At 49.0% G+C, this 16,504-nt stretch overlaps 1 protein-coding gene across 2 annotated transcripts in view; it reads right to left on the bottom strand.

Moving 5' to 3' along the window:
• CNTLN (centlein) overlaps nt 1–16,504 on the bottom strand; it is a 2,346,865-nt gene that overhangs the window by 393,245 nt on the left and 1,937,116 nt on the right. For both annotated transcript variants that reach the window (XM_069625978.1, XM_069625977.1), the window contains exon 21: nt 5,125–5,222. In XM_069625978.1, coding sequence (XP_069482079.1) covers nt 5,125–5,222 — 98 coding nt within the window. The remainder of the gene's footprint in view (nt 1–5,124; nt 5,223–16,504) is intronic.

Genomic DNA, 16,504 nt, shown 5'->3' on the forward strand with positions numbered 1-16,504 from the left:
GCCCAGGGAGCCGACGCCCTCCCCTGCCAGGAGGTGAACTGCTGGCATTTCCTGTTGTCCCGGGAGGCAAACAGATCCACCTGGGGATGCCCCCACCCGAGGAAGATCTTCTTCAGTACCAGGTCATTCAATTGCCACTCATAATTGACTGCCCCGAGTGTGCTGAGCCTGTCTGCATCCAGGTTGGATTCCCCCCGGAGGTGGACCGCCATGTTGTTCTCCAGAGCCCATTCCCACATGCTGACTGCTAGGTTGCACGGCGGAGGGGATCGGGCACTCCCCGGCTTGTTGACATAGTACATGCTGGTGGAGTTGTCTGTCTGGATAAGAACTGTCTTGCCTTCAATAAGGAGAAGAAAGGCCTTGAGTGCCAGCCATATGGCCTTCAATTCCAGCCAATTGATGTGGGACACCTGTTCCTGCCGGGTTCAGACTTCATGGACCCTGTGGTTGTCCAGGGTGACTCCCCAGCCCTCTAGGCAAGAGTCTGTAGTAACTGTGACTCGAGGGGCCGGCTGACAGAAGGGCTTGCCCTGACGCAGATTGTAGTCTGTGGACCACCACTGGAGGTCCGAGTGGAGAAAGGGAGGAATGTTGACTGGCTCCTCTTGGGAGCCCTTCTCCTGATTCCATGAGGCTGCGAAGTGCAGCTGTAATCTCCTCATCCTGATTCTTGTGTGGGGTATGGCCAACAGGACTGCTGCCATAAGACCCAATAGGTGTTGGTACCACCAGACTGAGGTCACTGGCCTGGAGAGGAAATGAGCTGTGGCACTCTAAATGGACGCAATCTTGTCCTCCGAGGGAAAGACTCTCACATAGCTTCTGTCCCAGATGTGGCCCAAGAAGGTTAGGCTCTGCGTGGGCTGCAGCTGAGACTTGAGATTGATAGTGAACCCCAGGTCATGGAGCATTTTCATCAGTGCAGAGGCGGTATGGTGAACTGCTTCTGGAGAGGTGGCCCAGGCAAGCGAGTTGTCCAGGTATGGGTAGATGTGGTGGCTTTGGGCCCTGAGGAGGGCTGCTACTGCATTCATTAACCTGGTAAATAACCTGGGCGCCCAGTTGAGGCCAAAGGGTAGCACCTTGTATTGGAAATGGCAACCTATGATCCTGAAGCGCAGTAAGGAATGATGCGGCTGCCAAATCGGGACATGTAGATAAGCGTCCTTTAGATCCAGGGGGCACATACAGTCTCCTCTTGTCCAGTGTTTCCGCAATAAGAGCTGGCTTAACCATCTTGAATTTTTGCAGAGGGAGGTAGAGATTGAGGGTGGAAAGGTCCAACACAACTCTCAGGCCAGCCTGGTTGTTCTTCTGTATGGCAAAAATCCTGGAATAAAAGCCCAATCCTTGCTGGGAGGCTGGGACTTCTTCCACTGCCTGGCTCTCGATGAGCGACCGGATCGCCGCCAGCAGAGTTGTTGTCCCAATCCGTGGGAGAGGAGGAGGGTGGAGAGGGAGGTACCAGTAGGTGGTACCCCGTGGAGACTATGGAGAGGATCCAGGGGTCTGAAAAATTCTGGTGCCAGAATTGCACGTGAAAGGCAAGCCTGCCCCCCACCGGAGACACGTGGACCTGAAGGGGCATGTCATGCCTTTTTTCCCTCTGAGACTGTTGCAGAGGAGGGGATTGGAAAAAACCCTTGCCGCCCTCCCCCTTTTGTTGTTTCCTCCGGGGCTGACTCGAGGAACGGTCAGGTTGCCTGGACCTTCGTTCTTGGAAGCCCCGGAACCCGCCAAATGCCCGCCCCTTGTCGGAGTGTAGGCCTTGGGCGTGGTCTTCGTAAGAATAGATAAAGACTTTGCGATTTGCGAGCTATTCTTTTAATCTAATTCCTCATCCGTGGTGGAGTGCAAGAGGTCACTACCCTTGAATGGAAGGTCCAATATGCGTTCCTGGACATCGGGATTATACTTAGTAGCCCAGAGCCAGGCCGTCCTTTTCATGACCGTGGCGATGCAGATGGCCCGGCAAGAGCTATCGATGTGGGCCACAGTGGACTCCATGATGTCCTGCGCTACCAGCTTGGCTTCTCCTAGGCCCGCCTTGAAGCGCGCTTTGCTCCTGTGCCAGAAATTCTGGGAGGAAGTCTGCAATTTCCCGCCACAGCCTTTGGTTAACGACTGCCAGCATGGCATCCGCGTTGGGTTGATACAGGGGCAAGGAGGCCTAGGAGTACAGCTTTTTTCCATACGGCTCCAAGATCTTCTCCTCCTTGCCTAGCAGCGTCGAGGACAAGGTGGCCAAGGACAACTGAGGCTTGGAATAGAGAGACGCAGCAGCGATCTCAGAACAGTGCGGTTGGGGATGCGCCAAAAGCAAGTGTGTATCCGCCTCCAGCTGCCTATACTTGGCGTTGAGGCGCTAATTGACAGGTTGGGCCGAGTGCGGCTTCAGCCACCCCTTCTTGGCCAGGGCAGGGCAACTATGTTTTCCTGCATCGGGATCCCCGATTTGGTAGGGGGTCTTAGGGTGAGGACTTTTGCCAAGACCCCCTTCCTCAGGCTGCTCTACATTGGGCTGAGGAAGGCCCAAATATTCTGCCAAACCTGCAAGGCATTCATGGGAAGGCCCTGGCTGAAGATGGCGTGTCTGGGTCCTACTCCTCGTCAGTGTCCACCAGAGCGCTCAGAGGGTCCAGGACTGGTAGAGGAGTGCTGGGCGCTGTCGGCTGTGGTGTGGGGACCGGAGCCGGTGGCTGCTGCAGATCCAGCTGTACTGTGGGAGGCACCCGATCTGCCAGAGAAGGTATCGGATGAGCGGCCAGTTTGTCTGGTCCAGCAGGCATTTTGTCGTGCCACGTGCCAAAGTAGGAGTGCCTGGCTCTTTGGAACCAGCCTTGCCCAAGACGCTTGGTGTTGGAACATAAGGCCTATCCCATACCTCAGGCCGTGACCTGGAAGACATATTGCCCTCGGCAGAGCTGCCGGTAGTGCTTTGTGAAAGCGCCCCCTCGGACATGTTGCCCCTCAGGAGTAACCCCAGTAAAAGAACCTTACGGTCCCTCAGCAGTGACACCGGAAGGATCCAGAAATACCTCGTGCGTGAGGCCGGTAGCTGGACTAGCCCCAGTAAAGGTTCCTCCCGGTTGGGCGCTTCTTTGGGAAGGAGTCCACTTTACTTTAAGGGGTGCGATGATAAATAGAGGCATTTCCATCGGCCTCGAACGATGTTTGACAAAGTCTTTTAGGTCCTCCGGAGGTGACTTCTGGAAGAGCTCCCTCCACCTAACTAGTCTGTTTTTCAGTGTACGTGGAGTCAGTGCGTTGCACACAGAACAACCTTCCCAGCTGTGGTCGGAGCCAAGGCAACGGAGGCAGAGGGCATGGGGTCGGATGTAGAGAAGAGCCCCTCGCAGGCTGGACACCTGCTGAAGTCGACAGGCACCGGGGAGGAGCGTGGCGTCGGAGGACCAAGTACCTAATTGAAAAGAAAAAGACTAAGATAGAAGAATATCCGTGGAAGAGCGTGTGGAAGAGCGTGTGGAAGAGCGTGTGGAAGAGCGTGTGGTATTACATGGCCGGAGCCAAACCCAGGAGCGCTGGTGAATTCGGCACATTCCCATCGACACAGAAAAGAGGACTGAGGAGTGGCACCGGTGGGCGGAGTCAAGCGAGCGCATGCTCCCAGGGCCGTGCCGCTGCGCGCCTCTAAATTTAAACGGGAAGAACATTTTTTTGAGTGAAAAAGGTTCCCTCTTCCGTCCCTCAGACGCCCATACAGTATGGAGGAAAGGGGACGGGAGGTAAGAGTATGGGTTTTATGGAATTATCCCAGGGTCTTGTTACTTGCCAGTGTTGGTTTCTCTTATTTTAAGGTGAGCCGTGTTGTATAATGTCCAAGAAAACGTATAATTTATATTATTTTGTTTATAATTTCTCGTTTATAAGTGTTCTGCATTTTATTCGTCTTAGGTGTTTTACCATATGTCTTATGTTGTATGGTTTATGTAGATTTGAAAATTGAAGGCAATATTTTAGATTGCATGAATTGTTAATGTTCAGTATTTTGATTTAACCAATAAACAATTTATTACAAATTTAAAAAAGCAAGCCAATTAATGAGCAAGTTGTAAAACCAATAACAGCCTTTTTGAAGAAAAATTACATGAATATTGAACAAGGTCTATAATCCAGAGGGGATATTGACTTCTCAGGGGAAACTCGCACGAACACAGTATATTCCATACATATCATATTTTCAAATGTTACTTTAAAACACAGGTTTCATCTCTACAATTACTTGGGAAAGATCCATTTTAGTGGCTGCCTGCCTTTCTAGTGAGGCTGCTATTTTACGATTTCTTCCTTCGAAGTCTCACTCCTACGGCAAGGACGCTGTCCCGCCTTGCAGCGCATCACCTGTGGCCAGGTAAACTATTCCTTTTATTCTTCTTCTGCTGGATGAAAAAAAAACACATACTCTTGCAGGCATCTTTAAACACAAGTGACAATACAAAAACGGAAAAGGACTACGAAAAGATGTAAGGTATCGATTGCCATTTTGTCGGCGTCCAAATTCATTAACAAAATAATACATACTGAGAGAGAAAGGAACAACATTTTAACAACATGGCAATACTCTTTGTAAAATATGGTTATGCACCCGTATGTTGAGGCTCACTGAAACAGAGTTGTTTGTCTTGTCTGTAGTGCCGAGTTGCACTGTTCAAATGTAAGCATTGAAACAATGAAGTTAAATAATATTTAAAAAAAAGACCCTGGATGAACTGAAATACAAGATGCAAAGCTTAATCCAGTTAAGGCAAGTGGACCTATAAGCCTCTGGGCAGAGAATTACTGTATTTACAAGATTCATTTTCTCAGCAGGATGGTATTAATTATGAGCTACTTCAAGGACAAGGACGACTTTCTAAAGCTCTGATGTAATTATGCGCTTTAAATAAAGGATGAATGCAAATGTACTTCATCGGCAAACGTGTAAAGCTTTCATAGTTAAACACATCGTGAAAAATATAAACTCAACAAAAGCCCCACCTTTCAATGTAATACTAGGATGGAACATTTCCTCTTAAAAAGTTCTTATGAACGATACAAAATGGGCCGCTGGGTGGAGCCAAACACAAGAAAAAACGGAAAGCGGTGCATCAACTAACATACTTTTCCTGGAGCTCTCGAATGCGTTCTTCTCTTTCCTGGATCTCATTTTTAAGGCACTTTATGGTCATCGACTGTTTGCAGATCTCATTAGTTGCAGTCTAAATAAAACAAGAGAGCACCATCTTAGTAAATTAAGTTGCTTTACACACACACACACACACACACACACTTTCATTTAAAAGATACGTGTTCCTTTGGGTTAAGTAACATACACGCTTAATACTGGCGCACTTCACAACTTAACAACAACAGCTGGAGTATAGTAGGGTAGACTATGAAGATGGGAGGATCCACAGTGTAAGAGTAGAATTATACAATCAAATTGACAGACACCAGCAAAAAAAACATGCACAGGTTTTCCACAGCAGTTATTTCATGGCTGTTTTAATCCTGCAATGAAAACGAACGCACTAACTGTCAATAAAAAGCCCACTAATGTTTAAAAAAGGGTAGGGTAAAAGTCAAGAGGGTGCTAAGAAAAATCTGAAAGGAATAAATCATCTTTCCTGGGTGATATTCTTCCTGAATCCTAGGGATTCCTCGTTTTAGATGTACACTCGCTGGAGCAACATTTTTCACCCAGAAGAGCGCCTCCCATATACCTCCACTTTGGCCCTCGTCGGATGGGTCCTCGACTCCATAAGTGAGAACGACGACATTACAAACAGGCCACACAACAACCTGTGACCTTAGTTACACCTCATTCGCCCCTCACCCCTGGACAGCAGCTGAGGAAACGATTGGGACACAAATCCGTTTTTTTAATGTTTCAAGTTCTACCTCTCAATAATATTAGGCGTAACCACTATTACTATGGAGACAATTAGGAGGGTGATGACTGATGAGTAATACGCGGTAAAGCCATCCATCAGAAAATGTGTTTCAGGTTATGGGGTTTGATGCGGCTTCTCTGTGGCCGGCCACCGTGGCGCGGTGTCCTCTCTGTCTGTTCAGGTGGCATCAGATTGTCCTCACTCTCCGAGGCCTCACTCTCTCCTAGATAGGGAGCGCCTCGGCTTTGGTCATTGTCACTGTATCCTGCTCTGTCCTGCACGTTCTCCGTGTGGCTTCTCCGGGGCTTGAAGTACGATACATTCCGAGTCACGGAGGATTGATCTGCTCTTTGGGTCGTGATCATCGTCCCTTTTCTCTGGGTGACTGTCAGCGGTTCTTTTGCAAACGTGGCGTCCTCCTTTCTTTGCTTGGGTTGTCGCATCCACACTTGGTCTCCGGGTTCAATGTTTGACTCCTGTGCTTTCCTCTTGTAGTCCGCTGTCTCTTTCATCTTGGCTTTCGCTGTGTCACCTTTGTCTCTGGCCTCCTGTTCAAGTGGCGTTGCCTCTGCCGCGTGAGTGTCTTCCGGCAGTCGCGTTTGAATCGGTCTTCGGAACATCAGGTTGGCTGGGCATATGTCCGTCGTGCTGTGGGATGTGTGTCGATAGTCCCTGAGGAACTGATAAAGTGCTTGTTCGAAAGGTTTATTGAGTATGGCCGCTATTTGCAGAGTTCTTTTGATGTTGGCCATGAATCTCTCGACCATGCCGTTTGCCTGCTGCCATCTGGGTGCTATTCTTCGGTGCTGGAATCCCATGCATTTCGAAAAGTTATCAAAGTCCCTACTCATGAATGGTGCTCCGTTGTCCAACTTTATGATCCGAGGTATCCCGTATGCGGACAACATGTGGTCCAGTGCTGGGATGACGCTGGCGGCTGCGGTGCTGTCAACGATTTGTGCCTCCGGAAATCTTAAGTGCTCGTCTATTAAACACCAGAACGTATGTACCATCTTTCAGGGGTCCAAAGAAATCCACCGCCAGTTCCTCCCACAGTTGCCGGAGTTGAGTGCTGCCACTTTGTCCAGGTCCAGCCGCATTCCTTTGCTGGAGAAGATGTGACCGAAGAACCGTAGTGAGCTTTTCCCAAATTCGCATTTAGACTTGTTTAGTGTTAAGCCAGCCGCTTGTAATGCTTTGCATGCCCTGTGGAGGGCTGGGTTGTGCTCTTCCTTGGTTTTTCCAAAAACCATGACATCATCTGAATAGTTCAGGCAGTTTGGCACGTGCCTAATAACTCGGTGTATTTCCTCTTGAAAAATATCGGCTGCAGAGGATATCCCAAAGCTGAGCCTCTTATATTGGAATAGGCCCATGTGTGTGAAGAAGGTCGTGATGTACCTGGATTCAGGTGCAATCTCAATTTGATGATAACCTTTTGTGAGGTCCAATTTGGAGAAAACCTGCGCTCCATGGAGGAGGTGGATCATATCGGTGATCCGGGGTGCCTGATGTCTCTCCCTTTCGATTGCAGCATTGGCTCTCCTCATGTCTACACGCAGGCGTATTGATCCGTCGGTTGACTTCTTGGGGACGGGGACGATAGGGGATACCCACGGGGTGGGCCCTGAGACTGGTTCAATGACGTTGAGTTTGATGAGCTTGTCTATTTCTTCCTCAACTTGGTGTTGTATGTTCACCGGTATCCCGCGATAGTGTTGAGCGACTGGCGGTATGTTCGGGTTTATGTGCAGCTGTACCTTTCTGTGTTTCAGTTTTCCCAGTCCTTTGAACAGATTCGGAAAAGTTTGTTCTATCGCATCAGGTCTGGCGAAATATTTGTGGGCCATGAGTTGATACAGTATATGTACCAAACCCATCCTGACTGCGGTCTTAAAGCTGAGGATGCACCTGCTGTTAGCTTCTGTCTTCAGGATGTGTAGGGGAATCTTTGCAGCATGTGATTTGTGCACACACCACGTGGAGATGGTCCCTTTGCAGGGTAATGGCGTTGTGGCTCCGTATGGGTATATGTCCACTGCCGCCTTTCGGATTTTTGGTGGGTTGGTCAGTGAGTTGTACGCTTGTTCACTTATGAAGTTGACTGTCGCCCCTGTATCAATGAGGAACTAAAGTGGTGTGTTGTTGACTTGCAGCGTGAGCGTGGGACTGTGTTGGGTGGCCGTGGCGTTATTGAGCGCCCACACGTATCCCTTTTTCCGTTGATCATCCTCTGATGACTGGGATTCGCTGCCTGATGGGGATCGCATTTCGATGTATCGGACGAATCTCCTCCTTTGAGATCGTCTGGAGCCGTTGGTTGGCTTCCTGTCTTCCCTGGCATACGCGCTCCTCCGGGTTCGGTCCTCTTCCGGTGGGTGGGCTGTGTCGCGAGCCTCTCCTTCTTTCCAGTTGTCTCGGTCTGCTGGGCCCGGGTCCGGGTGCATTCTTGCAGACGGCTCTGTAGTGGTCCATTCTGCCGCAGGCGGTGCACTTCTGTCCGACTGCGGGACAGTCACCCACGTGTGGGTATTCGTACCCGCATCGATAGCACGTGGCGTCTGTGTGTTTCCCGCTTTGTGAAGGAGCGGCGTACAGTTTGTTGATTGTGTCTGAGTTGGGTGTCTGGTGTTGAATGGTGATCTTGCCTAGACTGTCCAGGTGCAACTCGACTGCAGCTTCCATTCTGGCTAGAGCGAGGATTTCCTCGAGGGACCTTTGCTTTTGGAGCAATTGTTTTCTGAATGGTTGTGATATGCAGCCAGCTATGACCTGAGATCTCAAAGCTTCCTCGTTGGAATATTTGTGGAATTCACAGTATTTCAGCTTGATACGTAGGCGCATCACAAAATTGTCCAGGACTCCCCTTTTTCCTGTCTCGTGGTGTGGAATACGTGGCGCTTATAGTCAATGTTTGTGTGGGGGCGAAGTATTCCGACAGTTTCCCATGAAGTTCTCCGTAGGTAACAGTGTCTACAATCATCAGTTCACCTGCTATGTACCTGACAGCGGGGCCTACAGTCATGAATAAGGTGTTTTTCAGCCTTGCATCATCGGTTAGGCCAATTGCACCCGCTTAAAATTTGAAGTCCCTTAACCATATGACCCATCTCGGTCCTAGATTGGAGGTGTCTCTGACGTCGAATGGACCAGGTATAGGCATGTTTTGAGAGGTGTTACCTGAGCCTTGCGCCTGTTGAGGATCATCCGCCATGGCTCCCGATCTGCCTGATGAGGATGCTGTTGGGCTTGCTGGAGCCGACATGTCAGCAATGGCGTGTGTGCCCTGGTCGGGCCCTGCTGTTTCTGTAGGGCCTTTTGGTGTTGCCCTGTTCGGACCTCGCAGCACTTGTAGCTTCTATGTGGAGCACGTGCTTTGTGGGAGCCGCAAGCTCTCTGCGGCGCAGTGGCGGGCTCTGGTTCCCTGTGCAGCCTCCCGCGGCCTGTGGAGGGTGGACAGGGAGGAGGGGGAGCGGGGTAGCCACCCGCGACGACTTGCGGGTCTGCTGGGCCTGTCTCGTGGTTCCCCAACACACCCGACGTGGTGCGACAGGAACGGGTGTCATCCGCTGTGCCCGCGGTGCTGACAGGGCCTCCCTGTTAGAACAGGTCCGCTCTCGTGAGAGGAGCGCCGACGCACCATGCCGCTCGACCACGGTCCTCTGCCTGCCTGCGGGGCCTCAGGAGTGGAGGTGCGCCGACGCACTGTAACCGCTCGACTGCGGGCCTCCCTCTGGCACGGGCGGCTGTTTTGGCGTCCTCCTACGGATTCCTTGTCTTTAGATAGACTCCCATAGCAGCCTGCAGACACCCGAGGCATGAGACGAAGGCACATTCCCTTACTAAAGGTAACTTTGAAGAACGACCCAACCAAATCGAGAATCCTGAACAGGTATAGCATTCTTTCATCGATGGGCAAAATTTCGTTCTCCACCCTAGCCCCCAGTACATTTTACCGAAAAAAACGAATTGAAATGTTCAGGGGGTAGGTGGGGTTAAATGCATATATATATGGGGTCGGGTAAACGAAGAATAGGGGATGGGGGAACCCCCCCAAAAAGAAATCAATTTTGATGAGTTTTTTTGGTAAAAAATACTCGGAAAAAAAACCCATCGAAATTTCACCCATCGATGAAATGACAGAACCCCTGAGCATTCATTGAAGCCAGACAGTAATGTTTGGAGAAGTTATGTACAGAGGCTCACATGCCTCCGGCAAATGTCCAGGACCGGTACTCTTTTTTTTGTAGAGCCAGTGGCTGCCACTCCTCTAGTGGAATGAGACTACGGGTACCTCCTTCTGAGCCAACCATTTCGTATTCAGGGATACAGATATCCACCTAGATATCATCTCTTCCAAATCCACCTAGATATCATCTGTTTCAAACCGCTGCACCCTACTTGGGTACTACATACACAAAGAGCTGATCATCCTTTCTTAGTCCTTTCATTCTGGAGTTATAGAAATTTGGTGCTCTCTTGGGGACATGCCGGTGTAGCCTTTCCTACACCTTGGAGGAGTGAAGTGGAGGATAAAATACAGGTAAATGAATTTTCTGAGCAAGATGTCATGCAGAAATGACCTTGGGTAGAAATTACGCCCTGGCCCTCCGAGTAAATGTTGCTGAAAGGAGCGGTAAAATGCCCTAGCCGAAAGGGCCTGCAGCTAACATACCCTCCGGGTTTATGTTATCGCCACTAGAAAGATGGTCTTTAAGGTTAAAAGCTTCAGGAACATGAATGCATGGGCTCAAAAGGTGAGGCCATAAGAAAAAGTAAGCATTAGATTCAAGTCATGTGATGGCACAATGAACCATCTCAGTGGGAACATATTAACCAATGCCTGGAACTGCACCACCATGGGGAGCCCAAAATAAGACCCATGTTCAGGCATCTTCTTAAATATCAAGATGGATGACAAATAACCTTTTGCTGCCCCAACTTGCAGACCGCTTCGAGTGTCAAAAGGAAGTGAAGGACTTTAGGCAACGCAATCAGGAACAGATCCCTATTCTCCGGACCAGGAACAACATTTTTCCAGTGGCAGTTGTAGATGGTCTTGGTATATGGCATGTGTGCATCAAGGACAACCTCCACAATTTCATCGAAACATCCAAATCTTTATACCTCAGCCTTTGAAGATCAGGTATGGAGATTTTGGGTATTGTGGTTTGGATTAATGATATGCCCTCCCAACTGGGACAGAGGGTCCACTCTCATCGGGAGAAATTGAGGAGTACTGATGGCCATTTATAGGAGATCTGCATACCATGTCCTCTGCGTCCAATCCAGAACGATCAAGATCATCATGGTCTAAACTCTGGGATGACTGGAATTGGGGAACTCCCTGGTGCAGAACTGTTATGATTTTCTGTAGATGCTGGTGGCCAACAGGTCCACCTGTGAGGTTCCCCAAAGGTTTAAGATTTCTGCAAGAATCTGCTGGCACAACTCACACTCATGGGAGACTGAACTCTGTCTGCCAAGAGCGTTGCCACTATGTGTTCTTTCCGGTCTAGATGGACTGCTAACAAGATCTGATTGTCGAACTGCCAGAACCATAGCTACATTGCTTCCCTGCAAAGGGGCAGCAGCAACCCCACACTCCCACTCTTTTCGGGGTAGTACATGGCAACTGTGTTGTTTGTGAGGAACAGGACACATTTTCCCATGAGAGCAGGTCTGATCGTTCGCAGCTCCAAAAGGGTGCTATGCAGGCTGGATTCTACCAAGGACCAAGTCCCGCTCTCTCTGAGATTCATGACTTGGGTGCCCCACACTTTAAAGGAAGAATCTGTCACAATGATTTCCTCTGGTCAAAGCTGCCTTTGTCTGTCAGAGAGCACCACGATAGGTTCTGGGCTACCCGGGTGGAGACCCATAGCTGATCGACCATGTTTCCAGAGAATTAGGACCTGAACGACCACTGGATGAACTGCATCCGGAGTCAGACTTGAGGCACCAGGAAGACATCAGGTCAGGATGACATAGAAAGGCTAGGGATGGCAAGTACTCCAGGTTCTGGAATCAGCTGAACATCTGCAAGATATTCTGTAACTTTGCCAAGGGGAGGATGGGAGGGGTGAGACCAGCCTTCCACATGCAAGAGTACAACACGGCTCCAATGAAAAGGAGAGTCTGGAAGGTAGTAACCGAGGGAGAAGCCCAAGATGTGCAGGTCGGGGTATGTGTGGTATTAAACCGCTAGTTCTGGAGACCTGGCTTTGATGAAGGTGGCACAAAAAGGAGGCACTACTCAGAAGAACCCCCCTGAAGGTTTCAGGCATCTGTAGTAATGTCCTCCCAAGCGTTCAAACACCTCAAGAACCTTCCTCCCTCCAGATCAGTATGTTAAGGTGCAAAGTCAAAGAGGTTTCTGGGAGGAGGTGGAAATCGGCAATGAAGCACTCTGAGGCTGATATTTTTGGGAGTTTCCACCCCTTCCTGGTCTCATGAACCACCTCTGGCTCCCTCTGGCTGCTGAGAACCCGGATTTTCCTCTCAGCACAAATTGCTGAAAAAGTCTAAAACCATGGCCATTGGAGTGTGGCCATGCAGTAGAAACAAAAGAATAATGTGCCAGTTGCTGTACCGTCATAGCAAGTGACTTGTTTGCGGCCTTTCAACGCCTTGGAGTTTTCTAAAGATTCATCAGCCTTCTACCCGAATAATGGGGATCAGTCAAAAGGCATGTCTGTTGCAAATCCTGAAGGCCTCATCCAGGTATGTCTTAGAATTACTGTGGCCATTCCCATGGCTGAGGGCAGACATTCATCCGTGTCCAACACTGTTTACAGAGCCTGCAACACTGCCTCCTTGCCATCATCCACAAGTTCTTTAAATTAATCTTTGATCCATCAGTCAGTTAAATTATTTTCCGTGTCTCAAACCGTTTAGCTGATGCCCATGACGTGTTTAATGCTTAATGGCTGTTCTACCAGGCCTACATTTGTTTGTTTTCTTCCCCCGATGGTGTACAGTTTTTACTTTCTCTGTCTGGGGCAGTGAGGGAAACACAGATCCTTTGGTTCCAGCCGTGGCAGCCTGAACTACCAGGTTCTCAGAGGTATGGTGCCTGGAGAGGCAGACAGGTAAATTGACACGTTTGTATTTTTGTAATAGGCGTCTGTTGACTGCCAGTGCTGAACAAGTATTTAGTGCTGCCGTGTTACGACGTCAGCGACGGCTTGGTTGAACTGAAGGACAGTCTCTTTTTGGGGCTCTCTGTCCAAAATTTCCAAATGGTCATATTGTTGGACCAGTCTAAAAGGGGCTCAGAACCCCAAGGCATCGGCAAACTGTACCATTGTTTGCAAGAAGGCAGCGTACGATAGGTCGTATAGGGAAGCATCAGACTTCAGAATCATTGACATCTTTGAGAATGTCTCGAGAATGTTAACACACACATGGTCTTGGGAAGTATGAAGACACATCATTGCTCTTGTCTCCTCGTGATCAGTGTTTCTTCTTCTTCTTGGGGGGTAGAGGAGGATACAGAATGGCACGATCCACTACTAGAGTGGGTTCTCTTATGGTGTTTAAGAATTTTTCAACAACTTTATCTTTTATCCGGAAGGATCTTTTTCAGGCGTGGGAAGTTCCAACGCCCTTCCCTTCTCCAAAGAACAGTTTCCGGAGGGTTCTCTGTCAATTTAGGTAGACAGCCCACCAATAGCTTGGCTGTCTATTCCCTGAGCACCTGGGAGTTCATCGATTGACGTTAACCAGACTCCAAGAATTCATGCTCCGTCCCATACACATATTTTTGAGGGTCGGTGATCAAAATCTTTGAGGTGCAGTTCCTGCAGTGCATGAATGCCAAAGCTTTCAAAGATGACACTGTAGGTCAAATGTGCTGTGAGGAAAAGAAATACTGATGAAGCAGAGTACCAGTGTGTGCAGAAAAAAGGTATTAAGGCCACAGAGTGTTGTGTGCCCTATTTGTACTGGCGTTGTCACCACTTCTAGAGTGGAGGAACAGATCATCGGACGAGGCACATGATATCCTCTGCTCGGTTAAAAAGCTTCTGGTGCCAGCTGCACTACCAAGGTTATCTCTGGGAGCGGTGTCTTTTTGAATGAATGAATAAACGTATGAATAAGCATTGGGGGAAATTATGAGGGAGGATCAAGACTGCACCATATGAACTTCAGCAAAGAATACGCCCAACCAAGTGATATTGTGTGCCTCACGCCCTCAATTTTTTTATTCTTACATTTTATTTTATTTTAGCTGACCTTATATTAGGTTCTCGCAATTCCCTTTTCACTGAAGGCAAACCTTGATAATGTACTCATGCAAAGTAATGAAAGATGCTTGAAACACGTGTGTTTAGGCTTGCTATAAATAAAATATCATATATCAAGATTTACATGTTCCTTCCTTCTCTCCAGCCTGAACTGGAATAACCAATAGACATTGTTTTTGTGACAGAAGTGGTCATTGGGGGTGGAGGATGCATGCCCCTCATCCGATGAGGCAGGGCCGAAGGGACTCACACAGAAACCCGCTGGCCAAGGGCGCTGGGGTTGCTGGGCACTGCGAGGGGTGTTTCCTGGCTGCATTTTACACACTCTGCTTCCTCTCTTACTTCTGCTATCACCACTGCTCATACCTCCTCCTACTTCCTCTCACACCTTGGTCCCTCTCTACTCTCGAAACCTCTTCCATAATGTAAATTGTTTTTTGTACTGTTTTCTGGTTTAATTCAATTGTTACTTATGCTAGTTGTATTTTGGTTGTTCCTCTTGTAAAGCGTTTTGGATTAAAACGCTATATAAAATCAATAAAATACAAAAATACAAATACAAACGTTCTTGCCTTCTCTTTCCATTGGATTGGCCATGCCCTTCTGACTACAACTATCACCGGCTCTACCCGCAGGGAGAAAGCCTGCTGGCCAAGGGCGCTGGGGGTGTTGGGCACCCGCAGGGTGCTAGGCGACAGCGGAAAACATCACCTGCCATTACTTTGCCACCAAGAGGTCCAGACCCGCGCAGTGGCGAGCAAAGCCATATCAAGCTTGCACCTGTGCAAGGTGAGGAGTTGTGACACAGGGGATGGGGAGGCTGCATCGTGTTGTGCTGGACTTTTCAGTTCTTTATCGGCACGCATCCCTTTGCAGTCCATTGCTAGCTCTGGTGCCTATTTGGCACCAATGTGGATGGTAACAACTGTTGCTATGGAGGCCTTTGCCCCCCCCCCTTTCTATCACTCTCTTTTTCACCCTCCTCTTCTTCGAGAAGCCATCATGAGCCCGACCCAGAGCACGAACCACAGCCTGTTAAACAGAAGAGGAAGATTCTCACACTCAAGCGCAAATACAAACTAAGAGGACTATTCACTTTTGGCCGGACTGAAGCTTGTAGTACGGCCCAGCTGAGAAGTCAACCTATGATCACATGTGACACCCATAACTTGATCAAAGAAAACAGCCACTTTCTGGGAAATTCTTTTGACACTGGGGACAGTAAACCATCCTCTTTTCTGACCCACTCCTCCATCCAAAGAAGCACAGAAAGAGGGCTCCATGGGATGACGGTACCTATAGGAGGGAAGGGTTGGGTTGCAAGACTTGCAGCCAATTTCTCTACTTGTGGAGGTGCCATGATGGATCAGCTTAATCGAGGAGAACCATATCGGAATAAAGTCACCATGGGGGGGGGGGCTAAGCCCAATTGGCCTCCAACCCTGCACCCTTAGCCGTGTCCATCCCCAACCCCACATTCACCACAATGCTGGAACACAGAGAGCTCTTGTGTAGCCAGCCCCCCAGTTTGTAGTTCTGAAGCCCCTAACATCGATAAAGTTCTCAGTCTTGCTACTCCCAACACACAAGGCTCTTATAATGGCAGTCCATCCTCATCTATACCCTCATTCCGGTTTCCCGGGCAAGAGAGTTGCTCGTTAAGAAAGCTGTGGAGGGGGGGTGTGCATGGGTGTGCCCAGGTGGCTCAACTGACTATGACCTCAGAGGATTGAATCATGAGGCCAGAACCTATGGAATCAATGGAACAAGGGGGTTGGGCCATGGAGCGGGCAGCACTTGAAAAAGGGATCATAGCTCATGGCAGGCCCTGGGGCAAAACCTGTCATACTTGAACTTAGAAAAGAGCATCACTCCATGTCACCTACCTCACCAACTGATGCCTTGTACATTGCCCACCAGGGAATTGTCCACCAATGAGACCTCCATAGATCATGGCTGCAGTTGCAAGCAAGTTCTATCTGAGTTTAGAGACATAAAAAAAGCTTTTACTGGCCCTTATTCAACACACAGGAAAAAGGGATGGTTCAGCCTCTGACCCTGGGCCAGCCACAGGAACTTATAAATCATCTCCGGAACGAGAAACATCTATTAATAATGATCCCATGACTGCAGGCACAAACAATGGCCTCCACTTAGCTACCAGCTACCAAGTGGAGCTAGCTCGACCACTGTGTGAGCACCATGTACCTATTCGAAGCCCATGGACCCCAGGAGAACAACCTGTGTGGCAGCCGACTCCTGAGGATGCCAATGATCCATCTAACCTTAACTTTACGTTTGAAAAAAAGGACACAAGGATTACCAAAGGGGATGCTAGGGTTACCAACTATGCAGAAA

Source organism: Ambystoma mexicanum, chromosome 6p, assembly GCF_040938575.1.
Source record: "Ambystoma mexicanum isolate Mex_15411 chromosome 6p, UKY_AmexF1_1, whole genome shotgun sequence".
NCBI lineage: Eukaryota > Metazoa > Chordata > Amphibia > Caudata > Ambystomatidae > Ambystoma > Ambystoma mexicanum.